The sequence below is a fragment of the Chelonoidis abingdonii genome, chromosome 18, assembly GCF_003597395.2.
Source record: "Chelonoidis abingdonii isolate Lonesome George chromosome 18, CheloAbing_2.0, whole genome shotgun sequence".
In the NCBI taxonomy this organism is placed as follows: domain Eukaryota; kingdom Metazoa; phylum Chordata; order Testudines; family Testudinidae; genus Chelonoidis; species Chelonoidis abingdonii.
Genome location: NC_133786.1, coordinates 10,840,792 through 10,868,085, shown reverse-complemented (window position 1 = coordinate 10,868,085; position 27,294 = coordinate 10,840,792). Strand labels below are relative to the sequence as shown.

General features: G+C 41.8%; 1 protein-coding gene across 2 annotated transcripts in view; it reads left to right on the top strand.

Moving 5' to 3' along the window:
* Positions 1 to 1,125: 1,125 nt before the first annotated feature.
* Positions 1,126 to 27,294, top strand: part of ATP12A (ATPase H+/K+ transporting non-gastric alpha2 subunit) — a 33,947-nt gene continuing 7,778 nt past the window's right edge. The window contains exons 1-15 of one of the 2 annotated variants that reach the window (XM_032802359.1): positions 1,126 to 1,134; positions 9,700 to 9,849; positions 13,896 to 13,955; positions 15,067 to 15,270; positions 16,699 to 16,812; positions 17,790 to 17,924; positions 18,518 to 18,635; positions 19,400 to 19,668; positions 21,566 to 21,764; positions 22,397 to 22,506; positions 23,335 to 23,469; positions 24,201 to 24,393; positions 24,974 to 25,149; positions 26,369 to 26,505; positions 27,054 to 27,204. In XM_032802359.1, the coding sequence (XP_032658250.1) occupies positions 1,126 to 1,134; positions 9,700 to 9,849; positions 13,896 to 13,955; positions 15,067 to 15,270; positions 16,699 to 16,812; positions 17,790 to 17,924; positions 18,518 to 18,635; positions 19,400 to 19,668; positions 21,566 to 21,764; positions 22,397 to 22,506; positions 23,335 to 23,469; positions 24,201 to 24,393; positions 24,974 to 25,149; positions 26,369 to 26,505; positions 27,054 to 27,204 (2,160 nt within the window). Of the gene's footprint in view, positions 1,135 to 7,485; positions 7,495 to 9,699; positions 9,850 to 13,895; positions 13,956 to 15,066; positions 15,271 to 16,698; positions 16,813 to 17,789; positions 17,925 to 18,517; positions 18,636 to 19,399; positions 19,669 to 21,565; positions 21,765 to 22,396; positions 22,507 to 23,334; positions 23,470 to 24,200; positions 24,394 to 24,973; positions 25,150 to 26,368; positions 26,506 to 27,053; positions 27,205 to 27,294 lie in introns of those variants that run through there. The other variant, XM_032802358.1, reaches the window with a different exon arrangement.

Genomic DNA, 27,294 nt, shown 5'->3' with positions numbered 1-27,294 from the left:
TAGTAAGTTTTTTTCTAATATCTAACCTAAATCTCTCTTGCTGCAGATTAAGTCCATTACTTCCTGCCCTATCTTTCATGGAAATGGAGAACAATTGACTAAAGTCCTTCTTATAACAGCCCTTAACATACTTGAAGACTTCTCAGGTCCTACCTCAGTCTGCTTTTCTCAAGACTGAAAACATGCCCAGTTCTTTTAATCTTTTCTCATAGGTCAGGTTTTCTAAACCATGTACAATTTTTGTTGCTTTCCTCTAGACTCTCTGCAATTTGTCCACATATTTCCTAAAACGTGGTGCCCAGAACTCGACACAATACTCCAGATGAGGCTTCACCAGTGGCGAGCAGAGCAGACAATTACTTCCCACGTCTTACATACAAACGCTTCTGCTAATACATTCCAGAATATTAGCCTTTTATTCACTGCATCACATTTGTTGACTCATGTTCAATTTGTGATCCACTCTAACCCCCAGATCCTTTCCAGCAGTCCTACCACATAGCCAGTTACTCCCCATTTTGTAGCTCTTCATTTGATTTTTCCCTTCCTCAGTGAAGTACTTTGCACTTGGCTCTATTGAATTTAGACCAATTCTCCAGTTTGTCAAGGTCATTCGAATTCTAATCCTGACTTCCAAAGTGCTTGCAACCCCTTTCAGCTTGATGTCATCTGCAGATTTTATAAGCATATTCTCCACTGCATTATCCAACTCATTAATGAAAATGTTGAATAGTACCAGACCTAGGACTGACCCCATTACATATGTCCTCCCAGCCTGACAGAGAACCGCTGATAACTACTCTTTGAGTACAGTCTTTCAACCAGTTCTGCACCCACTTTATAGTAATGTCTCCTAGACAACATTTCCCTAGTTTGCTTTTAAGAATGTCACGTGCAACTGTGTGAAAAGCCTTACTAAAATCAAGATATATCACCTCTACTACTTCCCCCATATCCACTAGGCCAGTAACCATGTCAAAAGAGAAAAGTAGGTTGGTTTGACACGATTTGTTCTTGACAAATCAATGCTGGCTATTCCTTATAACCCTATTATCCTCTAAGTGCTTACAAACTGAATGTTTAATGTGCTTAAGGCCATCCATATTCAGCACAACACTTAAGCGTATGTTGAAAGTTAAACATCTGCTTAGGTCCCCTTCAAATCAATGGAACATATATTCATGCCTAAAGCTAAGCACATGCTTACATGCTTTGCAGATTAGAGACAGAGTGGAGACCTGGCCTGTCATTGCAGACAACAACCAAATCCATTAGATCCTAGGTCTGAACCGCAAACGCTTTCACTAATATCTCCCATCTCTCCTCCACCTCCAAGACAACTGAATGTCCTTGCTATCACTGCTAACCTAATATGTCATTATCTACCTGTTGAACTGTCATAATGCTAGATCATGAGCTCTCTGGGGCAGGGACTGTCTTTGTTTTACTCCTGTGTACAGCTCCATGCACAATGGGTCTTCTAAGTGTTACCACAATATAAATACATAACAACAAAACAACAATGTCAACTGGTTTTAATAGGAATTGCACAAGGGCATAGCTGAAGTAAGAATTTTGGCCCACACGTTTCAATAGAGGAGAAAAACAAAACAAATTGTGATAATTAGAAAGGCTGGATTATTATTTTCCTAGACAGATGTTTAGAATCTACAGGAAACATCCCTTAATTTCCTTTTTTACATGCTCTGGTGATGGGAGCTACATGTATGGATTAGATTAATTCTCCTCCAGAAGACAACAATATTAAGTTTGGTTAAATAATCAGCCTACATTTACTGACAGCAGCCGTCTAATTTTGTGTACACATTTTAAAAAAAATAAACTCAAACATTTCAGAGTTTGATTCTCCATCATTTGTGGCAGCTGATGGGGAAGGAAGATGTGTATCACTGATTATTTGTTAGTTCTTGAGTAACCATGTGGTATTTGTGAAAAGGTTCAAGAATTCCAAAAGATTCACTGATTTTAAAACATGAAGGGCTCATTCATATTCAGATTCATGCCAGGAAATGAATAATTCCCCATGCTACACACCATCCTACGGTTTAATAGCTATTCAGAGACTGGAAACAATACTATATGCTTTAGGAAACCACTCACTCACCACAAATAATGAACATTTTGCAAGAAATTTCATGAATGACAAATATATTAGCGGTCACTGGGGTTAGTTTGTGAACTTGAAAATAGTTAAAATGTGCACAATAAATATTATTCATAATCAAGATATGGACTTATTAGTATTGCAATAGCACAACACGGCCACAATCAGGGATTAACCCCCCATTGTGCTAGGTGTGGGATACACATGTAATGAAAAGACAGAATCCCTATAACTAGTCTCTGACATAATTTCATTGAAAATCACCACCACTATGTCTACAAGAAAGATATTGCCCAAACAGCACAGAGATCACTCAAATACCGTGATGTGTAACAGGAGGGTAAACGTTTGGTTGGCATCTCTAAAGCAACAGTCTCAACCCTAACCTCTTTCTACATTATCTCATCTCAGTCTCATCATAGCCTGGGGAATTAAATATGGATTCTTATAAGTTCTATAAAACTAGAATTGTTTCCTTTGTGATTCTAAAGATTATATGGCTTGCTTCTCTTGAAGTGGAATAAAATTCTAATAGTATTTGGCAGTGCAGAAGGTCTGGCAGAATATGTTTGCTGCTTCACTAAAAGCTGGTCTATACACAGTTTTTGCAGTGCTTTAACTATATCGGTTGGAAATCTCAATAGTTACAAGGTTACAACCTTATAAGGTAGCTACACCAATAGAGTCTATTCCTATAAATTGAAGGGAACAAAATATATGGGTCTGTGTCACCTTTAAGCTGCTATAGTTGCAACTACACTAGAGGGTGTCCCAGTGTAACTATTTCAATAATAGAACCACAGCCCCAAACAAAAGAGTACAGTACAAAACCATGGATAAATTCAGTTTAAATGTTTTGGGTGCTCTGCTGCTGTATATTGTGGCTAATCTACAATTTTAACACTGATCCTCAGGCAGAATGATTACAATTTATAGAACATATTTCTTCCATCTCCTATTCTTTGCCTGCAAAACCTGCTAGGGTGGCACAGATAAAATTCCAAACCATGGATAATTACTAAAAATCATAGTCTGACCTTTATCTTTGCAAATCTGTGGATGTCACAATATGCAAGGACATCGAATCCTGATTTCCATCTACCAGTTCTTACTTGTTCCTGAATTACAACTCTGAGTCACCTGTTCATTGTTCTTCTTGGCTCACAATTTCTATTTTGCAGGCCCATCTGCACATTTTCAAATTAGATGTATTTCATCATATCATTTTCAAATTAGATGTATTTGCCCTTGCATCCCCCTAGTTCCCAACTCAATCAGATCCTGGCTTCCACTTCTCAATTTGCAAGTACATTTCCCCCTTATCTTTTCCAGTCCCAATTCTCTGTTTTTATGTATATTTTGTTCTGTTTGTGTCCCCCAGGCTTCTAGTTCTCTAGTCCCTGGTGTGTATTTCAGCAATGTATAAGCTATTTTCATTGCAGTGTACTAATTTACAGATCTGGACTCATTGGAGATGTTGAACAGAGCATTACTTTTGTGAATGACATATATTGTGAAATCCCAGTTACTTATTTACATATGAAAGAGTTTATATTGTAGCTGTTTCCATTAAGGGCCCAATCCTTTCTCACTTAAATCAACAGCAGAAGTGGGCAATAAATAACATTAGAATAAAAACCTTTCCATTTATCTGTCTGTATATTTATCTTGTGCCACTGACCACATGATCCAAGGGCCAGTTGAATCATGCTGAGGACAGGGAATTAGGAAACATGAACCAGGAATTAGGAAGCTGGAAAAGGAATCTGCTTCGGTTTCAGAATATTAGTCATCAGATTAAAGAGACTCGACCCCCATTTTATTTGGAATTTGCTCCTGGTTAATTACAGTATGGATTTGATCCTGCTTCTGTAGAAATCAAGAAGTGATTCACTGTTGATTTCACTAGGACTACAGCCTATATATTTTTAAAGGGTCAGTGTTAGTCATTTAGATTAGCAACTTTAATCTCCTGTCATAAATCAAAACTCATGCTAGCGATTATGGTTCATAGCAGCATACAGAACAGTGCAATTCAGTAGTTTTCCTGAATTATGCCATTTAAATGGCCCATTATTGAAATACTCGGCCTTACTGCAAGACCAGTTTAGTCCAGTTAGAAAGGAATGTATTTTTCTAAAAAATATAGTAAAAATGAGTCTTCCCCATATTTGATTTGATACTTTAAAAAAATCTAGAATGGGGGGGAGCGGGGGAAAGAGTCGTTTCTTGTATTCTGGCCTAGTGAGAAGTCACATAAGCATTTTATGCCTTTTATCCTGATTTCTATTTCCTCCACCAAATATCAGCAAAGACAGAAGTTACCATTGCTTTGGAATGATGGGAAATAGAATTTACCTGGAAGTTCTTCGAGATGTGTGGTCTTCATCTGTATTCCACACATGGGTATGCATGTGCCCCATGCTCTTGAGTCCAGAAATTCTAACAAGCAGTGTCTGTTGGCCTGCAGATGCACGGTAGGTCTCCTGGTGCTTCTGAACAAGGGCATAAAAGGCAGCGCAGGCTGATGCCTCTCCAGTTCCTCTTCTTACCATGAATCCAACAAGATCCAAAGCAGAGGGGATGGAGAGCAGATAATAAAATATGGATGGGTACCACATATCTCAAAGGACTTTTAGTTACAGGTAAGTAAACTCCATTTCTTCTTTGAGTGCTTGTCCATATGTGTATTCCACATGTGGGTTATTGTCAAGCATTGCTCAGACTGGAGGGTGGTATGCAGCAAAGATGTTTTCAGTACTGCAGTTCCCAATACTGCATCCACAGCATTGGCCTGAAATAGTGTTTAAGTCTAGCAAACATGTTGCTGGAGCTCCAGGTGGCTGCTCTGCATATGTCTAGTATTGGAATGTCCTGCAGGGATGCTGTAGAGGCAGCTTGTGCCCTTGTAAAGTGTGCCCTGACTCTGTCAGGATGGTAGCATTTGATGACGTGCCCAGAAATCCAAGTAGAGATTTTCTGAAAGGTATATTGCTTGCCTTGTGATCTTTTGCTATGGCAAGAAAAAGTCTTGGTGATTTTCTGATAGATTGAGTGCAGTACAGAGAAAGTTTTCTGTTCATTTGGGACACAAAGAGATCCCATTGATGTGTACTTCACTTAGTGCATATTTCTCCAGGACAGAGTCGTGAATCTCCCAATCATAGTCCACAAAAAAGTGCCTGCTGAAGTTGTCTGTTAAAAGAGATCTGAGCATCTGAAAGGTATGCAGCTTGGATAGTGGTGCAGTTTCTGGGGCACTCCTTGATGCTTGGAGATGAGGCAATTTTTGAGACGCTGAAGTAGTATCATCCTCGGGGGTAATAATGTTCCTCCGGAGGGCTGGGCTGGAGATGATGGGAGACTTCATATGTCCTGGTGTCTATGGGGTTTTGCGGTTGGGATCAATGGTTCCAGCACATCTCAGGAGGTAGTATGGTCCTTGGACAAGCAAGCTGGTACCGACGATGAGTCTGGACCTGGACTGTTATATGGAACCGGTGGGTGACGGTCCTTGTGTTTTGGAGCTGGCATCACTGATGGAACTGGTAGATCTTTCTTCTTGTGTCCTTTGCCCTCCAGCTTGGAGGTCTTCAGTGGTGCTGGTCCCTTAGGATTGGTGCGTGAAGGCTCAACTGCATTCGACAGGCTCGGGAAGGGATCGCATCTTTTGTGGATGGTCCTGGATGGGGATCTGTCCTTGCAACTGTAAGTGTGCACCTACTCTCATAGGAAGCCCTGGAGGAAGAGTCCTTGGGCTTAGGAGCTGCAGACTCTGCTTCTAAGCTCATACTTCAGGGCGCTCGGGGTGCTGTTCATCTCTTGGGGCCAATATACAGGGGATCTCCCTGGCCCGGGTCAGTGTGGGGCCATATTGCTTTCTCCATAAGATGTTTCCTTAGATGAAGCTCAAGAACAACAAATACTGCATTTTCAGAGATATGCATCTCACCCAAGCAATAGAGGCAGTGTTGGTGATCCTCCTTCTCAGAGAAAGTGCAATGACAGGAGATACAATTCTTGAACACCGGGATTCTGGGCATAGTCCCAGACCACGGGCAGGGAGTCCCCAGTACGGGGGAAAATGAGCTATATTAACTATACTATAAAATGCTAGCTATCCTAATATAAAAGATATGAAGTATAAAACTATTTACAAATCAATTTGCAGGTTCTATCAGAAAACCTGCAGAAATCTGTGGACATAGGATTCCGGCTCTGGTCAGCAGTGGTACGAAGGAACTGAAGAGACATCAGCCCACACTGCCTCATATACCCTCAGTCAGGAGCATGAGGAGACCTATTGGGCATGTGCAGACCAACGGACACTGCTTGTTACACTTTCCAGATGTGGATGCATAGCATGCACACATACCTACGTGCAGAATACAGGTATAAAATCTTTCATAAATCTTCTCTCAGAGCATATGGTATTTCACTTGGAGCACTTGGGACTGATGCAAGATAAACACTTAAAAAAATTACCCTGTTCTGATAACTGCACTTGCTTAGAAAGCCCTGGGCAGCAGCTGTCTCTCTCTTTTTCTTTTTTACAACCTCAGGTTAAAAATCAGAGCAAACAAACCCAATCTACACCAAGAATAGAAAAGTCAAAGTACAGACTTTTAAAGGAGCACTCTTCCCCCGTGATATTACAATCCAAAGTTATTGACTGAACATATAGCACCTATCCTGTTGGTACCTGAATGGCATAGTGATGTTATTTTTAGAGGCTCCATGCAGATACATTTCAGATCACTTAGAGGAGTGTAAATGACAAATGTTGCCCACACCCTCTCTGCCCCACCACGTTTTGAAGACACTGGGAAATCATTTGCAGGAGGTTAATGCTGGCGAATCTCTGAAGGAAACTCATTGCTTTTAACAAGGTGAATAATGTACCTGTTCCTCAGTTGGAAGCAAACATTGCAAAGGAATAATTAGAAACTATTTGACCTGAAACCCACATGCCCATTACTGTGGTATTTTTCCACCCTACTGCAGGTGAAGCAGAAGATGGGCTGGACCTGAAAGAGGAAGGGAGGAGTGGCAGAGCAAGTGCTTATTTATAAAGGGACATAAAAAGAACTCTCTCCTCACAGGCTTTGGAAGGCAAACTTGTCCTGCCTGAAGGATGCCTAAGTGCGGGGAGGATTCCAGCTAACATTGGCTTTCCAGTTGGGAAGAGGCTACAATCCCTGCAAGCTCTTGCACTCTGACAGCCACAACAATTCTGAGCTACTTGCATCTTGTGTTCATACCGCTTTTCCTTTTCATCCAAGCACCTTACCTCAGTATATATCTTCCTGCCTGAGAGATCCATTGCTCCACTAGAGCAGGGAAGGAATAAGCTCACAAAAATGGGAAAGGTGAGTGAGCGTCCACTGAAACAGTTGCTATTTAAACATCTGGTTTCTTCTGCTAAGCTCTAAGAAAGAGAATTTATTTGATAAATTAAAAATGTACTTATGTTTGAAATGCTTTTCTGTATACATGCCTGCTAAGGCAGGGGAAAAATGGGTCAGAAATGCAGGTTATTGTGTTTCATAATGATGGGAGATCCAAAGAGATTTCGGTCTTTCAAGAAGTTCTAATGCTAAGTGTTTTAAACTCAGAAGAGCAGAGAGATCGAATAGGAAGGGGGAATACTGTTGAGAAGTCTCCTTTGCAAATGGATGAAGGATCAAACCAATATGAGAAGGTCTGAGAATTCAGGGTCAAAACCTCTCTAGGAACTAAAAGGAGATCTTGCATAGGAGAACAGAACAATTCATTAGCTTTTACTTATCTCCATGAATCTTCTCTCCTATGTCTGCTAGAGTTATTAGAGTCCATAGAGTTGTTTCCTAGTTTCTTCTCTTCATGGAGACTTGAAAAGCTGAGCAGATGTTTTGTGAGATGGGGAAAGGAAGGTGGAGAAGGATGAGAGTGAAAAAGAAAACTCCGATAGATAACCCCAGCTTGTGTATCTTAGGCAAAACAGCAGAGAGAGAACTCCTCATAAGAGAAAGCCTTTATCTGGGATATCTAGGGTCAAACAAACTGAAATGCCCTAGAAGTGGTTGTTCTGTGAGTTCAACTCCTAAAATATTCATGGGGGCAACTTCTTCCCTACTGCCTCCTCCCACTTGCCTTGCCCGGCCCGTGCACCTCCAAAAAAAAAATGGTGAAAATTGCAGCATTTCTCAAACTCAAGTGCACCTAGGGGTTGAAATGTCGTTCTTTTTGGTAGTTTTTAGTTCAGAAAAATAGGAATTAATATTTTCTCATGCACTTATCAGATGATATACAAGCCCATTATTTTATCTGTTTGGCTTTGTATTTTTTTAACTAAAATGTTCAGTTTTAAACAAATCTGCTTTTGTCAGTGTAGAAGTCCAAACATGGAAAAGCATCCTGCAGAAGTTTACATGTATGTATTAGATACACACTGTATGCAAACATAGCCAAGTAGAACAAGCCACTATCTGAAGTTCAGCCAATAAGTATGATTCAGTCTGCAACTCAAAAGATTAATCTCTAAGGAATCCAGTGAGAATGGGGTCAGCCAGTAGCTCTTCCAAGGAATGGCATGCAGTTTACAGAACAATTATGATCTGGAATTATGATTATAGAAACTGGTGAATTAACAACACAGGAAGCCTGCCCTTAAGTCTGAGCTATTAGCTTGTAGTGAGGAGGCAGCAGAAGAAAATAACTTATCAATAAATCTAATGCAGTTAAATAGGTTTGGCAGCTTCTCTATGCTGGGGGTTGCTATTTAACTGCTGTACATACCCTGTAGAAAACTGGCAAAAACTGGGCTAACAGATCACTAGCTCCTGATCTGTTCTGTGCTCTGTGCACAAGGAAGCAGAGTTCTCCCAGTATTCTGTGAACAAGAGGATCACTCTAACTAGTGAGCGCAATTTTTGCTTCAGGATATCACTATATGACTAAGAGGCCAATTAGACAGTGCTGCTAAATGTCATGATTTTATCATGAGTGCAACAATATGAGGTGTTTTTTCTTAAAGGACAAGCTCCTGGAGTCAGGTGAATATGAAATCTCAGCTTCTATTTGGGAAAAAAAATGTTAAACACAAAATCACAAATCCTAAATATGCGAACAGCAGAAATTAAATAAAAAAATCTCACATTTTATTATTCTTAAAATTTCATGATTTTTAAGGCTATCTAATGACTTTTTTGGGCCTGACTCATGATTTTTGAGTGATTTGCATTGGCAATGGATCTTGGGCAACATTTTTACCCTAAGAGCCAGATCCTCAAACTCACCTAAATTGCCATATCTCTACTGAAGTCCATGGATCTATGACAATTTGCACCAGCTGACGATCTGGCTGTAGCTGTACATTAATGCTACAGCAATTTCAGGTATAGGACAGCACCAGGAGCTATCAAATTCCCAGAAGGAAGAGACTGCAGCCACCTCTAAAACATGGAAAGCTTAGAGGTCCTGGCTAGGCACAGTATTTCCCATTCCTGTTAGCTACAGTACCTTATGATCACATGGCAACACGAAGCATAGTAAGACCAATTAGACCTAACTTGCCTTCTCATTTCTGATTCTAGAAAAGGTCTGACATTTACTCAGTCGAGATTCATGGCACACAGGATCTGGAGAAAACAGACAAGGAAGATGAAGAGGAAAAGTACAAAGACCTGAAAGGCAACAAGAAAAAAAGCAAAAAGACAGATGACCTTAAGAAAGAACTGGACTTGGTGAGTGTCCTTTTTGGGGTGGCCCTAATCTTGCTCCTATTGATGGTTCAGGATCAAACTGACCTGTATAAACAGAACGATTCTTGCAGAAATTAGCTGGTGTTGGAACAGTACGTCCTTTATTCCCAGCACTTCTCATCAAGTCTGCATTTTCCTAGGTGAAGTGGTTATAGCAGGATTTCACCATCACCTCCTTGGGTAAAGTTCCATTGGCACAGAGCAGATTGACAGAAAGATAGAAAAGCAGAAGCCAAACCTCTCAGTTCAGAAGCTGGTAATATGTCTTAGAAATGTGTACCAGATTGAAGTGCAACTTTTTCAGGCTGAATGATTGGAGAATGGATTAGTTGCTAGAGCTCTAGGCTAGGACTCAGGAGAATTGATTTCTATTCCTAGCTCTGCCAGTGACTTGCTGGGTGACTCATTGTGCAGGAGGTCAGACTAGATGATCATAATGGTCCCTTCTGACCTTAAAGTCTAAGAGTCTATGAGACTTGGAGCAAGTCATTTCTTCTTTATTTGCCTCAGTTTTCCCATCTGTAAAATGAGAATAAGGATACTGGTTTCCTTTATCAAGTGATTTGAAATCTACTGATGAAAAATAGTAGATAAGAGCTAGGCATTATTACAGTACCTTCAAAGGGCACTGAGTTACCACAAATGTGTTTCCAAGGACTCTACTAATAGCAGTACTTGCGTGGTGCTTTTCATCTTTCAAAGGTCTTTACAAACACCAGGTCATTAATTCTCAATATCCATCCTCTCCAATGAAGTGAAGGAGTGTTCTTATTTTCATTTTACTGATGGGGAAACTGAGGCACAGATAAGTTAATTTACTCAGTCAAAGTGACAGAGAGTCATTGTGTCAGAGCTGAGATGAGATGAGAACTTGAGAGTTCTTGGCTTCTAAGATTGAGTTCAGAATACTACACTATGGGTAAAATTATCAAAAGTTCCTAAGTGATTTAGGAACCTAAGCTCCATTTTCAAAAGTGAATTAGGTACCAACAGGTCAACAGGACTTAGGTTCTCTGGTGCCTATGTCACTTTGAAAATGGGACTTATGCACTTCTGAAAAATTTATCCCATGTCTCTCTCCAAAACCAAAATGAAGTCCACAAAATTCCTGTTGGATTGTGTTTCTACCATGCCTAGCACAATGAGCCTCTAATCCATAACCAAGGTGCTTCAGTTCTATTGTAGTACAATTAAACAACAATTTCACTCCAATAAACTAGATTTCCAACAGGATGAGATGGAAACATTAATAATCTCACTAACGGTCATATTTTAACACCTCTGATGTAAGTTCTGCCTTTTATAGTCCAGAAAAGGAAGAAAGTACAGTTAAAGGATTTGTGGGGGTACCTTCTGACTCATTGGGGTCCTTGGCCATGTAAACTCATTGTGACCCGGTTCCCCCATATGTAAAATGGCTATATGTCTGCTCCACGGGTGTATGGTGAGGCCTAATTAATGTTTGCAAGCTCTGAAAGGTGCTATTTATGGAAAATAAAGAATTATCACTACGTGGGATTGAAAAAAACAAAGCCATCCTCTCTCCTTCCCCCATTACTCCACACGTAAGCCTAGCAGCCCCTGGATTCATACAGAGGGTCAAATGTGTGGGGTGCCCAGGAGCGGCGCCATGGTTTTTGGCGCCCTAGGCAGGGGTCCTTCCGCGCTCCCGGTCTTTGGCGGCAATTCTGTGGCGGAGGGATCCTTCCGTGCTTCTGGTCGTCGGGGCACTTCGGCGGCGGGTCCCGGAGTGCGGAAGGACCCCCTGCCACCAAATTGCCACCATGGGCGGCAAAATGCCGCCCTCCCAAATGCTGGTGCCCTAGGCGACCACCTAGGTCACCTAAATGGAAGTGCCAGCCCTCGGGGTGCCAGCTTTGTTATGAGCCATGTATCTGAGCAGTGCACTTGTAGTGATCAGTGTACTTCCTGGGCACAGGGGTGAGAGCTGACTGAATGGACATGCAGGAGACATCTATACAATGCTTTGTTTCTGCAGAATTACAGTCAGTTCATTCTAGTTTTCCAATACATTAACTTTGCAGCCCCTCCTACTTTTTTAAAATGATTCTGTTATGAGGGGAACTGAGAACAAACTTGTCACGTTGATAGATGATCTGGTCTGTTTGCCAACCCTGAGAACATCCCTCTACAGTGAGCATTTAAAACTCCCATACTGTTTCCTGAATGGTATCTGTTTGATTTCTGTACTTCCTCCTTCCTTCATTCCAATTCCAATCTCTGTAGCTAAACCCTACATTTAATCAAGTGCATTATACCCATGGGATGTCATTGCAGGGAAATGAGAAAAGTTGTCAAGTCTCCCTCTACAACCACCCCTTCCTACCAATGGCAATAACCTGCTGCTTCTGGCTATAAGACTGTAGTGCATGACTGCACATGAGACATGTGACTGCTACTGTTCAGACTCCATTCCTATCAGATAAGGGCAATGATTTTTAGAACACACACAGACACTGTAACACTTCTTAATTCAGCATGTTGACTAAAGTGCTCAGTGTTTTGAGGCCTACAGCATCTGAGTATTTTAAGATTAGTTATCCTCTCTAAATGAAGCAGAGTTATTCATCACAACCAGCATCACACAGGATATGTCTACACTATAATCGGAGGTGTAACTGTGTGTAGCAGACACACCTGAGCTAGCATTGATTGAACTAGCCTGGTGTAACAATAGCAGTGAAGCTGCTGGAGCACAAGCTAGCCACTCGAATACACCCCCAGAGCCCTACGCGGGGTTATATGGAGTGCTGTCCAGAGGCTTCCTCAGACCCAAGCCCACCCAACTGGACCCAAGCCTGAGATGGTCAAGTCATTTTCTGACCTTACTCTAAATCTTCCCCCTAAACCCGAGTCAGCACTGCCACCACTTACTGCCCATGGGGTTGGCATAGTGGTGGTCGTGTGTGCTGGTGGCTGCATGCCTCACTGGTACCTCCTGCTGCATCGTACACATGTTGCAGAGCAAGAGTCACTGCAACTCGTCGGTGTGCACAGCACAGCAAAGTGGCGGTGGCCAGTGGGAGTGGGGCACTTAGCTCTTGCTGGGCCAACCCCACAGGCAGGAGGAGGAGAGCTGACCTGAGCCCGACAGGGTCGAGTTGTTTTCTGACCTGACCTGAGCCCTACACTTGTGGTCAAGTCATGTCAGGTTGCAGGGCTCTGCTGCAGTCACACCTCAGATTGCCATACCCTGCAAAGAGTTTCTCCGTAGAGGAGGCTGAGAGGAGAGGGAGTTACAGAAGTGCTGAAAAAATGTGGAAGCCATTTCCCAATGCTAATTTAACTCCACTAGCTTATAAAACCTAACAAGATCAAAGCACTTTACAAAAAGACCAGTGAAGCTACACAACACCTCTGTGGGGTGAATATTTGTTTTGACTCCCATTTCACATTTGGATAAGTACAGAGAGGTGATGGGACTTGTAAAAGGTCACACAATGAGTAAATGGCAGAGCTGGGATTAGAACCCAGAAGTCCTAGCTCTTTGGCTACAGCTGTGCAGGAAAATTTGAAATTTTGATAAAAGCTGTTTGTGGGAGACTGTTTGTGGACTTTGAGAAAAAAACATTCCCTGACCATCTCTACTCCCAGAGTCTCATGCTAAGCCAAAAGATTGCACTGTGTCTATTTTTGTATGTAGATGGCTTCCCATCACTATGGTCTCTGATCTGTCAAGTATTTCACAATAGAAATTATGCTTTAATGTCTAAAATGATGGATGACTTGCAACCATGAAAGGGGAATTTCCAGCTCCATCTTCCAAGTATGCAGCCCTGCATAATTAGTTGTGTGGTTATGGGCATGGTTCTTGCTTTCCTTTGAAGGATCAAGTCTTTACCACCACTCCTTGAGGCATACCACCATATACTGGCAGCTGGACCAGTAGTCAAGAACCCAGGGCAATTTTAGTGCTCCTCAACCCCAGAAATACTGAATTTTTCAGACCCACTTTCAACTTTAAGACAGTCCGCTCACTTCTTTTGTCTCTTTCTTTTGGCCTTCAGGATGATCACAAACTCAGCAAAGAAGAGCTGGAGGAAAAGTACACTACAAGCATCAGCAAGGTGAGTGAGAGCAAGGAACGGTATGAATCAAATATCCTTAGTTCATCTATGGCCTGATCCAAAGCCCACTGAGCTCAGTGGAAAAGCATTGATATCGGCTGGCTTTGTAGGAGCCCCATAGTCATTATTAAAACAAAACATTTTACAGGCAGGCAGGAGGTATTAACTCTCAATAGATACTGAAAACAGAGATCAGCCCAGATAGAGTGATTGAGACCTGGATTTTGATATGAATATCTCTGAACTTTGAAGAAATTTCTGAGCATTTTAAATCAACACTATTGGAAAGCTTGAACCCAATGTTTGGACCTGATCTAAACTTTCCCAGAGTCTGAGGGAGTTTGGACCCAGTATTCAGTATTGGATAGGTCTCGGTCTAAACAGATGGCATCAGTAAAACAATACAGAATCATAGAAATGTTGTGCTGAAAGGGACTTCAGAAGGTCATCTCTGAGGCAAGAAACCTAGATCTTGACAGATGTTTGTCTAACCTGTTCTTATAAACGTCCTCTGGCAGGGATTATACAACCTCCTTTGTAAACCCATTCCAGGGCTTAACTATTATTATAGTTACAATGTTTTTTCCTAATATCTAACCTAACTCTCCCTTGCTGCAAATTAAGGCAATTACTTCTTGTCCTACCCTTGGTGGATATGGAGAACAAGTAAACACCACCTTCTTTATAAAAACCTTTTACATATGTGAAGGCTCTTATGTTCCACCTCAGACCTCTCTTCTCTGGAATAAATATGCAGAGTTCTTTCTACCTTTCCTCCTAGGCCTTCTTTTCTAAACCTTTTTATCATTTATCTTATATCACAACTGTAGTGAGAAAGCTCACTGCAGATGACTTTACCTTTAAAGAAACCCGTGATTAGTGGAAGTCCATGGACTTGACTTCCTATTGACCCACATGGGGGGTGCACATGCACATTATGGCATTAACAATACTTAGGTATGAAAGCACCTTGAAAATATAAGGTCACAGACTATGGACAATCAAACCCCTATGTCCCAGGGAAGAAAGAGAGAAAAGCAAAGTTACAGATTTCAAATATGAAGTCTGCATTGTCTGACTCAATGTTTACAATGTTTTTTTGCATTTGCAGGGTCTCACTAGTGCAAGAGCAGCAGAGATTCTGGCCCGAGATGGTCCCAACGCTCTCACTCCTCCTAAATCCACTCCTGAAATCATTAAGTTCCTCAAGCAGATGGTGGGAGGGTTCTCCATCCTCTTATGGGTGGGGGCTTTGCTCTGCTGGATTGCCTTCGGGATTCAGACTGCTCAAGGTGTTGCTTCAGCATTTGACAATGTAAGTACTATGCCAGCTATCTGGTCATCACCTCTTTATAGTCTGGTAGGGCTTTTTAGAGAGCTGGGTCTCCAATCCTCCTACTTCAGTACTGAATCACTCCAATAAATGACAGATTTATTGGTATATTCTGTCTGCTGTCTCTTCATCTATCTTAGGCTTTTGTACTGCCACCCATCACCACAGTATCTAAGCACTTTTAAGTGCAACAGTGAAGTCCCTAATGGACTTTATGGAGTCTGACTCTTCTCTTTTGGGGGTAAAAACTCTACTTGGAGCAGGTTCTCTTTGTTTGCTTCTGGTTGGTTGGTTGCAGTTCTTGTTTTATTCTGGAGATTAGGATAGATGGGATTTTGAAGACACAAAACAAACACATCTTAAGTGTGGTGGGGGAGGGAGGGAGGGCTGTCTGTTAATTATTATGGTGGCCTCTGCATCTTCTAGCTTAGGGTAAATCTTTCAAAAGCACCTAAAGGATTTAGAAGCCTAAATTCCATTTTCAAAAGTGAGGTAGCTGCTTTCAGAATTTTATTCCTTGTCGGATGAAGAAATAATAAAGTATTAATAGCAGATTTAAAGGTAGCCATCCTGCAGCAAAAAAACTTCAGGACCAGACTTCAAAGAGAAACTGCTGAGCTTCAGTTCATTTGCAAATTTGACACCATCAGCTCAGGATTAAACAAAGACTATGAATGGCTAGCCAACTACAAAAGCAGTTTCTCCTCCCTTGGTTTTCACACCTCAACTGCTAGAAGAGGGCCTCATCCTCCCTGATTGAACTAACCTTGTTATCTCTAGCCTGCTTCTTGCTTGCATATATATACCTGCCCCTGGAAATTTCCACTACATGCGACGAAGTGGGTTTTCACCCACGAAAGCTCATGTTCCAATATGTCTGTTAGTCTATAAGGTGCCACAGGACTCTTTGCTGCTTTTAAAGTGTCATAAGGCTATTCAATTACTATTCCCAATCCAATAGTTTCCAGGAATTACTGGAATTCTCCTGAAAGCACTTATTCCTGTGAGCTCTGCAGCTGACGTCTAAACCCAAAAGATTCAAAAGTTTGGATGAGCACCCAGTCTTCTAGGTGCAAACCCAAACTGGAGGGTGTGTAGTTCATTTCCAGCCTTCTAATCCTGTGTTTCTACCCTGGCCCCCAAACAGCTGGCTTGGGCTCCATTCAGGTGAGATTCTTATAAAAACTCTTAAACCCCTAGTTTGTCATTTGAGGAGCCGTTATGGTCCTTACTGCTTATTAACATGCATGAACAGACAGTAAAATTCCACAGTTCTCTCTTAACCAGTTAAACTAGTTCCACCTCTGCCTGAAGAGTTTATTTTATCAAATTGTGTAATTATGATTTGTACTAGGAACAGCAGTAAATGTTGTTTTTAAACTAACTCAAATAATTTCTCTTATTGGTCAGCTGTACCTGGGAGTAGTCCTCGCACTGGTTGTCATCCTCACTGGTATCTTTGCTTACTACCAAGAGGCTAAAAGTACGAACATCATGGCCAGCTTCAGTAAAATGATTCCACAGGTGAGTGGCCAACTTTCCTCTCTGTTTCTGAAGAGCAAGAGATTGAAACAGTTGGAGGTTGAAGATTTTAAATGTATTAATGGCACAAAACTGGCCTCAATAGACTGTTAGAGTGGGCACCCTGTTTAATAATGAAGGGAGAATTAAGTTTTCCTTTTCACTCAATAGTGGCTTTGCTCACGGTATTCCCATAATAGAATTCAGCACCCAGGGCTTTCGGTGGATGAGAAGCAGAATCTGGTCTTAGAATACAGAGTTGGGAACCAATTTTTCTCCAAAATCCATCCTTCACCAGAAGGGTTCAGATTGGTCTTGGGCAATTATCCTCTCTCTTACTCTAACATGAGATTCTTTAGTTTGTTTTATTGGTGTAACCCAGACTAATGTTAACAATTATCAAGAGTGCCAAGCATATGTGGTATTGTATGTCCATGTATTGCTACCAGGCATCTTGCCCAATGAGCTTGCAGCATAATATGGAGTAACTGCTCTGTCAGGTAGTAAACTGAATTAAAAAAAGAATTCACCAAAGAGAGCCATGCAGCAGTATGATTACAGCAAGGGAGACCTCCCATTCCTATTCCCAACTCTGCTACTCACTGTGTATAATCTTGGGCATGTGACAACCTCTGTGCCTGTGTTTACCTGTCTGTGAAATGGCAATAATATTACCTCCCTTGTAAATCTCTGTGAGATCCTTGAATGAAAGGTATTATACCAAGTGCTAAGTGTTAGCTGACCTTGGTGATCTTTCATTGGTGACTTATGTGGAGTTTAGAAGATGAGGAGGAAGAAAGGAATGATGCTGATGTATAACAAAGGGGAACCAATGGGGTGAAATTCAGCCTGAGCAGAGCTCAAAAATGGGGGTAGGTGGTACACAGGCCTTGTATCTGCTCTCTGCACAGGGGTGAATTTCACCCATGGTGAAAGCAGGATGTGGGACTGGTTTCACTCTTGTTGTTCTCGTCTCATAGCAAGCTCTTGTCATCCGAGATGGAGAGAAGAAGGAAGTGCCTGCAGAGCAGCTGGTGGTGGGGGACATGGTGGAGATTAAAGGTGGAGATCGGATCCCAGCTGACATCCGTCTGATATTTGCTCAGGGGTGTAAGGTAAACACCAGCTTTAGGATGTGTGGGTATGAAAAAGGATATGTGATGTTTATGCCACTTTTTTCAGAGAGGTTGCAAGAAAGGAGAGACCATTTGTACAGAGAGGATAGCTCAGCAGCCAATAGAAACCTTGGTTTTACATCTATGCTGTCCTTGTGCAGAAGGTCCACTGCAGCACACAGTTCACATGGGACAGAAAAGCCCATTACTTATAACAATTCCCCACTCCAAGGAGAGTCAAGTGCAGCATCTCTTCATCATGATACCACAGCCAGTCTCCTGCCAATGCTATTTCCCAGTGCAGTGACCCAGTAAACACTCGGAAGCACTGACCAGTAAACCTCTCTGCAGTGTTGAAGGTAGCTACTTGAGTTATGCTGCCCTCCAAGTCACTAGGCACTACACTGGTTTGATTCAATTTCCATGATAATAGAGGCATTTGCCTTCTCATACTCTCCCATCAGGAGCAAAGTTAGACTCTTCTGATTACTATATCCCTGCCACCTACCACTACAATTGTTGCAGCCCTTCCATATAAGTGCACATAAGCAAGGGTTGCCAACTACATGAGTGTGTCTTTTGTTGACTGACAGGTGGATAATTCCTCCCTCACGGGGGAATCAGAACCACAAAGCCGTTCCTGCGACTTCACTCATGAAAACCCCTTGGAGACTAAGAACATTGCATTCTATTCTACAACCTGCCTGGAAGGTAACCTACAGACTGAAGAAAGGGGCTGAAGAAGCTGCCTGTGTATAGGCACCACATCACACCTGCTACTAATTCTCAATGGCGCTTTTTCTAGGAATCCCCAGAAAGGTTTTGGATAAAGAAAAATAAATTAGCAATTAGAAAAAAGAAACACATCATGCAAAGAAAAATAAAACTCAAGCACTGGGCTAGCCCTAAGTTCTACCTAGGATCCACAGCTGACATGTATTTTTGGCTGTCTGGTCTGGTGCTTGATATAAGCAATAGCTGATCAACTCCTGCTTGCTTTTGGCTTTCCCATCATTATCCTAAGTCATGGAAAGTCAGAGCTGCCCATATATAAGTGCTTCAGATGCTTGAGGAAGTTGCTCTTATTTTCAGAGGGGGGAAAAGTATTTGGTGCCATATATATCCAATTATTTACATTGTCTAGCACTCTGTACAAGGGTCCCTGATTGTTGACTGAGGCTTTACAGTGCTACTGCAGTACAATTAATGAACAACACTGATGAAAATACACTGCGAGACCCTCTCTTCCCTTAGGTAGACAATCTCCCCAGATTTCTGAGAGGGATGTAAATAAAAGGATGAGAAAGGTCTCTAATAACCGGGTAATATTGCACAAAAGACTTGTAACACAATGGGGTCTGGGTCCAGGACTGGAGCTCCTAGGTGATGCAGTAATATTATATTTCTTTACTAATTGTAATTCTCTTTAGGGAACCAACCCCACACTGTGCTGATAACCTCTCCTTTTCTTCCAGGTACTGCCACTGGGATGGTAATCAACACTGGGGATCACACTATCATCGGGCGCATTGCCTCTCTGGCATCTGGAGTTGGGAATGAGAAGACACCAATTGCTATTGAGATTGAGCACTTTGTGCACATTGTGGCAGGAGTGGCTGTTTCTATTGGGGTTCTCTTCTTCATTATTGCCGTGTCCATGAAATACAAGGTTCTGGACTCCATCATCTTTCTTATTGGCATCATTGTGGCCAATGTGCCCGAAGGACTGCTAGCCACCGTTACTGTAAGTCTATGCAGGTCATTAGCATGCATTGTACAGCTCTGCTTCTGCTTGTATCACAGTTCATGTCAGTGTGTGCATCACAGTATAAGGTGGTCTAGTAACAGGGCCAGTCCTAGATTCCTGCACTTAACAGCAGGGGATCCCCAATTCTCATAATCCCTTAGTAGAGCTAGGATTAAAATGGGTTCGCTCTTATTGAGAAATGGGCTAAGGATGGAACTGTTTACTTAAATCCATCTGAACTTTGGGGCCTTGGACCCATCCAGGTTTTGGAAAATCTAAACTCAACTCCTGACCCAATATCACCATGTTCAGCCATCTCTAGTTTTTCTGAGCTTATAGCAGATACAATAGCTGCTACAAGATCAAGTATTCACAGGTGACCTAATGTGAACTCACGCCAGCCCTGAGAAAACCATACAGAGATCTTTTCAGAGCTAAGAATTTCCCATTTCAAGATGGGGAACTCTAGAATTAGCAGATACCTTAATCTCAAAGACTTCAGTACAACAATTCCATGTATCTATGTGTACACATCCACATACCCTTTAATATAGTCTTTGGTACCATTTCTGTCCCTGTTACTGACCCACTACGTGACCTTGAGCAAGCCATTTCCCTTCTATTTGCCTCCATTTCCTCATCTGTAAAATGAGGGTATTACTATTTCATGTGTATATGAAACATTCAGTTCAGTAATAGTTATAAGCATTTCAAAAGCCCCAGACAGATGGTACAAAGAAGTGGAAAGTATTATGAATACCATTAGTAATAGTCCTAATCCCTTCCTCAGCATCGAGCTACCTATGTACTTCATGTGGAAAGAACTGCCACTCACACATCAGTGGTTTTAGCCACAACCATACTCAAGATGTGAAACCATTGTCAGTCATCTTTGGTGACAAACAACTATAATAACTATTAGTACCAGGACACCACAGTGATGGTCACCTTGGAAATATTATGACAAAGTTAGTGGTAATGTCAGCTACCATTGGCTTTGCATTTATGAGCTTCTCCCAAATTCCAGCCCTTTTACTTGAAATACGCTCCTAATGGCTGCCATGCCCTCCTCCTATCATCAAGGCAATAATAGTCTTGTCTAACCACGCATGAGCCTGTGTGCCAGATGCAGTATTTGCTAATTAGAGGCCAGATTCTGATCTCAGTTACACCATTATAAATCTGGAGTAGGCAACCTATGGCATGTGTGCCGAAGGCGGCACATAAGCTGAGTTTCAGTGGCACTCACACTGCCTGGGTCCTGGCCACCATTCCGGGCAGTTCTGCATTTTAATTTATTGTTAAATGAAGCTTCTTAAACATTTTAAAAACCTGATTTACTTTACATACAACAATAGTTTAGTTATATATTATAGACTTATAGAAAGAGACCTTCTAAAAATGTTAAAATGTATAACTGGCACGCAAAACCTTAAATTAGAGTGAATAAATGAAGACCCGGCACAGCAGTTCTGAAAGGTTGCCGACCCCTGCTCTAGATTTACATGAAGGCAATGGAGATCAGAATCAGGACTTATAGCTTTAGCAGGACTATAGTTGGTTCAAAAATACCATTTTTTAATAAAAAAAATTCAGAACTTTTTTCCAAAAAGCTCGGTGAACATTTCCTGGATTTTCAACCAAAAAAAAAAAATCTTTTGAGGAAAAACTTTTTGGCTAAGTTTTTTGGAAAACAAAATCCATTTTTTCTTCATTTAAAATATAAAAATTTTACTGCATTTTTCAGCTTTTTTCCTTGAAAAAAATGTTTTAGTTGACATTTCAAATGAACTCAGGTTACAATCCATGGAGTCGCATTGTGCACATCTTTATTACATTGCTCACTGTAATGGTACCTCGCTAACAGGGAGCTGCAATTCTCCCATTCCCCTAGGTGAGTTTGTCTCTGACCGCCAAGCGAATGGCAAAGAAGAATTGCCTGGTAAAGAACTTAGAAGCTGTGGAAACACTGGGCTCGACCTCCATCATCTGCTCTGACAAGACAGGGACCCTCACACAGAACAGGATGACTGTTGCCCATCTTTGGTTTGACGATCAGATCTACTCGGCTGATACCAGTGAAGAACAAACAAGTAAATATATATGGGAACTGGAGAAGGGCAACCGGGTGGCTTAGACATGCCACAAGGTGGATGTCAATCTGAATGTAGCTGAGGCTGATGGTGACAACTTGCAGTCACATCATCTGATGGCTCTTTGGTAGACTGCCTTCAAGGGACTCAGGACAGGCCCCACTGGACAAGCACCACTAGACATCAGAAAAAGCAATCCAGCTGGTAACAAGAAGTCTCTCCCCACACCTTGTTGACCATCTTAGTAGAGATGGCAAGACTGAATGGAGCCTGAACTCCAATCTCACCCCTGCAAACGGTTCTTATAAAATCAGGTTGAGGCACCTTGTGTGGGGTAAGGGAAGAGAGTCTGTCCTACAGCTGTTTTCTAGAGAAGTAGAATTCTTCAGTCTAGGAAGTACCAATCCATCCCCTCTCTTCAGGACTAAACAAACAAGGTGTCTTTGCCAAAATAACTCTGGCAGGACTGGTACGGAGGTATGGTGTGCATGGGGAAAGATATGGTTTGAATTTCTATATACCTGAATCTCATAAGAATGGCTGTTTTCTCCTGCAGCTGCTTTACCATAAGGATTCCACTATCCAGTATCTAGAAAACTACAATATTTGTATGGTTTTTTGCTTCTTTTCAGCCCAGTCCTTTGATCAAAGTTCTCAATCGTGGGCAGCTTTATCAAAGATTGTAACACTCTGCAACCGGGCTGAATTCAAACCAGGACAGGAGAACGTTCCAATCATGAAGGTATCCGTGACTTTCTGAGCTCATTTCTTTTCCACTGAAAAGACTGCATGCAAAGTTTGTCTTTGTTTTTAGCGCTGCCTTTCATTTTAAAATTCCCATCACTTTTGTGTTCCTTGCTTTACCCTTGAAAGAAATATAAAGAGGGAACAGACAAAAGCAATATTCATTTAAGTCAAAAGACAGCTCAGATATCAAGATTAGTCTTTCCACACTATTAATCTAAACTAATCAAAAGATAGAAAGGGTAAGAGCTCTGAGTTATTTCCTTGTAGAGCATTTGTTATGGGCAGTACTCTGATTAGAACAGGGGACTCCAGATTCCTGGGCTCTACTCTTGATTCTGTCACTTACTCTGACATGCAGTGGAACTCACTTGACAATTGGGTAAACCGAGGCACTGACATTAAGAGAGTAGAACATTCATTTGCCCCAGAGCAGAGTTATAAAGCTTCCAGCAGAGCAGAGAACAGCCACAGATCTTTCACTTCCACTGAAGTAAATGCAAATCCCATCTCTCTGCAGTAGCTTTTTCATAACAGCAACCCTAAAAAATGGCTTAATATCACTACTCTAAAGACCTCAATTAATAAAATCAACAGCAGTACAACCCAAATGCTCCCATGGCATAATTCAAGAGAAGGATGGAAAATGTAATCTCTCATACTGATTGCTTGCTTTAGGTAAACTGGTTGGTGCTTTGCTGCCAGAGTGACAGCTACAGTAGAAAGTACACACTCTATCATACATGTGTTTAAAGTTACTTCAGTTCCTTGGATGAAAGTGCAAAAGTATTACTGCTAAAAATACTGTTTGTTCTTCCATGCACAGAGAGTTGTGGTGGGCGATGCCTCTGAAACAGCCCTGCTGAAATTTGCTGAAGTAATCTTGGGTGATGTAATGGGCATTAGAAAACGGAACAGAAAACTGGCCGAAATTCCTTTCAATTCTACTAACAAATTCCAGGTGTGACTTTCTTGTTTGGAAAATGAACCAATCAGTCCATATCTTTGTCCAACCCAGTGTTTGTGGCTGGGGCATGGTGATTTTAATGGGGAAATTCAATATCCTATGCAGTTTAAGCTCAGAAAACCAGAGCAATGTATTTCCATGGAGGCAGCTTTCCTGCTGGAACTTTCATGCAAGACCATGCAATTAGTTTCAGGGAATTCAGGTTACATTAAGAAAGAGGGAATGGAGCTGTAGCCCATGCAGTGTGGCCAGGCTTCTTTGAGCACTGTATGTAGGAACCTATAGTTTCTATAAACATTATTAAAGATGAGGGTGAATCCAATCTGCATCATTTTATGCAAATAACAGCACTGACAGCCCTCAGGCTTCTAGAAAGTTGACAATGCTGCCTAAGACTGGGCAAAGTTTGGGCACCTGTGTCTTATTATTAAAATAGGATACTAGATCACTGTGTGATAATAATATGTCATTAGAGCAAGGTATTTCATTCTATCAAAGACCAGATTTATCACTTCAGAAGAGATCATGCAGCATTAGTGAGAAAGAGGAGGAGAAATATTTCTTGACTCCAAGTTAAATGGACTCTTATGGCCAAATTCTGCTGTCAGACAAGTATGGCCAATTTCCATTGCCATCACGGTGGGGGTTGCATATCTGAGGGCAGAATTTAGCCGTTGGTGGTTTACAATGGAAACTGAATTATTCCATCTTCCTGGTGCATACAGCTCTCAATCCATGAGACTGAAGACCCCAATGATAAACGCTTCCTGCTGGTGATGAAAGGAGCCCCAGAGAGGATCCTAGAGAGATGCAGCACCATCATGATCAATGGCGAAGAACAGCCACTGGATAGAGAGAGGGCTGAGGCTTTTCAGACGGCATACATGGAATTGGGAGGCCTGGGAGAGAGAGTGCTGGGTGAGTTCAAAAGGGAACTGAAAATGGATTGCAACAGAGAAGGGAATTGGGAAATTAAAACTGAGTTAAATGCCAGTGGCCCTGGGCAACTGGATGTTACAATAAAGGATGCATTAGGTGTGCATGGGAATATTATACATGTGACAATCCTCATTCCAGTCTTGGAATGACAGCTGAAAATGGGTGCAGTCTCAGAGGAAACAGAAGAGAAACTACCTGCTCATTCATGGATGAAATGGTAAAAAAAACAAAAAACACCCTCAAAAATAAGTAGAGGGTTAACCCACTTCAACACTGCTGTAAACTCTTTCCAGCAGAGGCCTTGGGACAGTAGCTTGCACTATGGGGGGAGGGGGCAGGTACCAGCTACATTTCTTTGAATGCTGGTGCTGTAAAGGAACATTAATGCAGCTGACAAGGGATTAAAATTCCACCACAGAGGACATTTCATGGTTGTTCTTTAAAATGCAGTGGTGTAACGTAGAGAAGAACTAATAATCATGCTGAACCAGGTCTCCCTTTCTTTTTTACCCTTCCCTGCCACCCTGCTCTGACATTGCTCTACTGGGTTTCATTCCAGGCTTCTGCCATTTGTACCTGCCAGAGGATGAGTTTCCAGACACCTACCCCTTTGATACAGACTCCATGAACTTCCCCACCTCCAACCTGTGCTTTGTAGGGCTCTTATCCATGATTGACCCACCTCGCTCCACCGTGCCAGATGCCGTGTCAAAGTGCCGCAGTGCTGGGATCAAGGTAGGGTTTCTGCCAGTCAACAGCACAGCAGGTCTACATAAGGGATTCCTAAAGCGCCCGTGATATAGCCTCAAGTTCTTGCCGCATCATAGTCACATTTTACCGTGTTCAGATTAAACACATCTCGGGAGATAATTGAAGTCTTATTATCTCATTAACATTGGCCTGTGGTATTAACCTGAGAGTAAATTTACACCCACTTAAAGTCTCCTTTACACTGCCAGCGTGGTATGAAGAGGACTTAATGTAAATGGGCCCATTGCAAAGATGGGCTGAAACCAAAACCCCAGATGCAAAGGGATTCCAAAATTTGGGAGGAGTGCAGAAGTTGATCCAGATCCAATCTTGTAGCTCAGGCCCATTTCTAATACACAAAGGAACCTATGGAGCTGGAATTATTCAGCCTAAACCATGAAAGAGTGACAAAATTCCTTCAGAAAGGGGAAGAACTACATTTAGATCATAAAAGCTGAAAACTTTTCTAGTCTATGCAAAGCAACAGCTTCCCTAGCTGTCTTGCCAGAACATCCTCAAGTATATATTCAGCTCAAGGCTAGTGATGGGGGTGAGTTTCAATTGCATATTAGATAAGGGAAGAGAAATCAGCCTTTAAAGCAACTGGCCTAAGGGAAAATGAAGGCTGTCCCAATATTGGGTAAATTGCTGGCATTCTGAGGCTGCTAGGGTTGCTACCAAGCAGCTTTCTCTCCTAAAAGGTTGAATAGACATGTGTCCCAATTTTCTATGATACCTCCTGTTACAAGGACCTATTTTATGTTGCAATATTAATCAGTGTTTCCAACACACAATACAAACTCAGAACAAAGAGCTTCTTTATTCTACAGCATTGGGCCCTATCAACTCAATAGCAATACAACAGCATTTGGGGTTATTAGTGTACTATATAAAAATAAATACAAGACCTCTGTTTAGGAGAAAGAGTGAAGCAGATCAGAATTAGAGAAGGACCCTGGTTTCCTGAACCAAGCCTTCCCTTTCACTTTCAACTCATCAGTGCCAATGTCACTTGGCTTAGGAACTGGTGCTAACATAGGGCTAGCAGGTTGCTAGCAACAATCTGAATGTCTTTGAAAACCTGACTGCATGCTCAGCATGCTAAAGAAACAAAGCCATTCATTGCTGGAGAATAGCCACCTCAGTTCATCTTTCCTTCTGCTACTCTTAAGGTTCTCATTCAATGCACTTGTCCCTTCATCAGGTTATAATGGTCACTGGTGATCATCCAATCACAGCAAAAGCAATTGCCAAGAGTGTAGGCATCATTTCTGCCAACAGCGAGACCGTGGAAGATATTGCCAAGCGCCTCAACATTCCAGTCGAGCAAGTCAATAAACAGTAAGAGCAGATAGCACGCACCTGTAGCTATCTGGAAATGAAACTTTTCCTTCTCCAATGCGTGTATTAACCTGTTTCTACAAAACAGTCACTTTTTGCTCTCTGCTTCTTGGTACTTTCCTAGCCTTGATATCCATCCAACTATTCATCTCTTCCACCCAGAAGCATCCATCTAGTTTATTCTGAAACGTACTGAGGCTGAATGGAGTTTTGATGATTCAGTGAGAGAAGAATAAGATAACTCATTCTACCATTCCACCTCTTCCAGCCAATACAGCATTGCTCCCTATAGCACATTCTCTGTTCTTTTGCAAGGTCTACTGATGTGGCCTACTACCACTTTCTTCACTAGGGAATTGTAGTAATACCTTGCATTTCTACAGTGCCTTTCAAGTAATTCCTGGTGACAAACGACTAAGGCTACTTAAAATTGACTTGCTTATTGCTGCCACACCCAACCCACTGAACTGAGTACAATGTATGAATGTATTGTTTGCATCTTAGCCTTTATGCCCGAGTTTCACTGTGCATTCCTGTGGCTATTACAGGGATGCTAGAGCTGCTGTAATTAATGGAATGGAGCTTAAGGATATGACCACGGAGCAGCTGGACGAGATCTTGATCAATCACTCAGAGATAGTCTTCGCTCGCACCTCACCCCAGCAGAAACTGATTATAGTGGAGGGCTGCCAAAGGCAGGTGAGTGAGAGAAGGCAACAGATAAACATATGTGGCCCTAATGGATTTGTACAGTGATGGTATTTGCTCAGATGTCCTTCTCAGCAACAG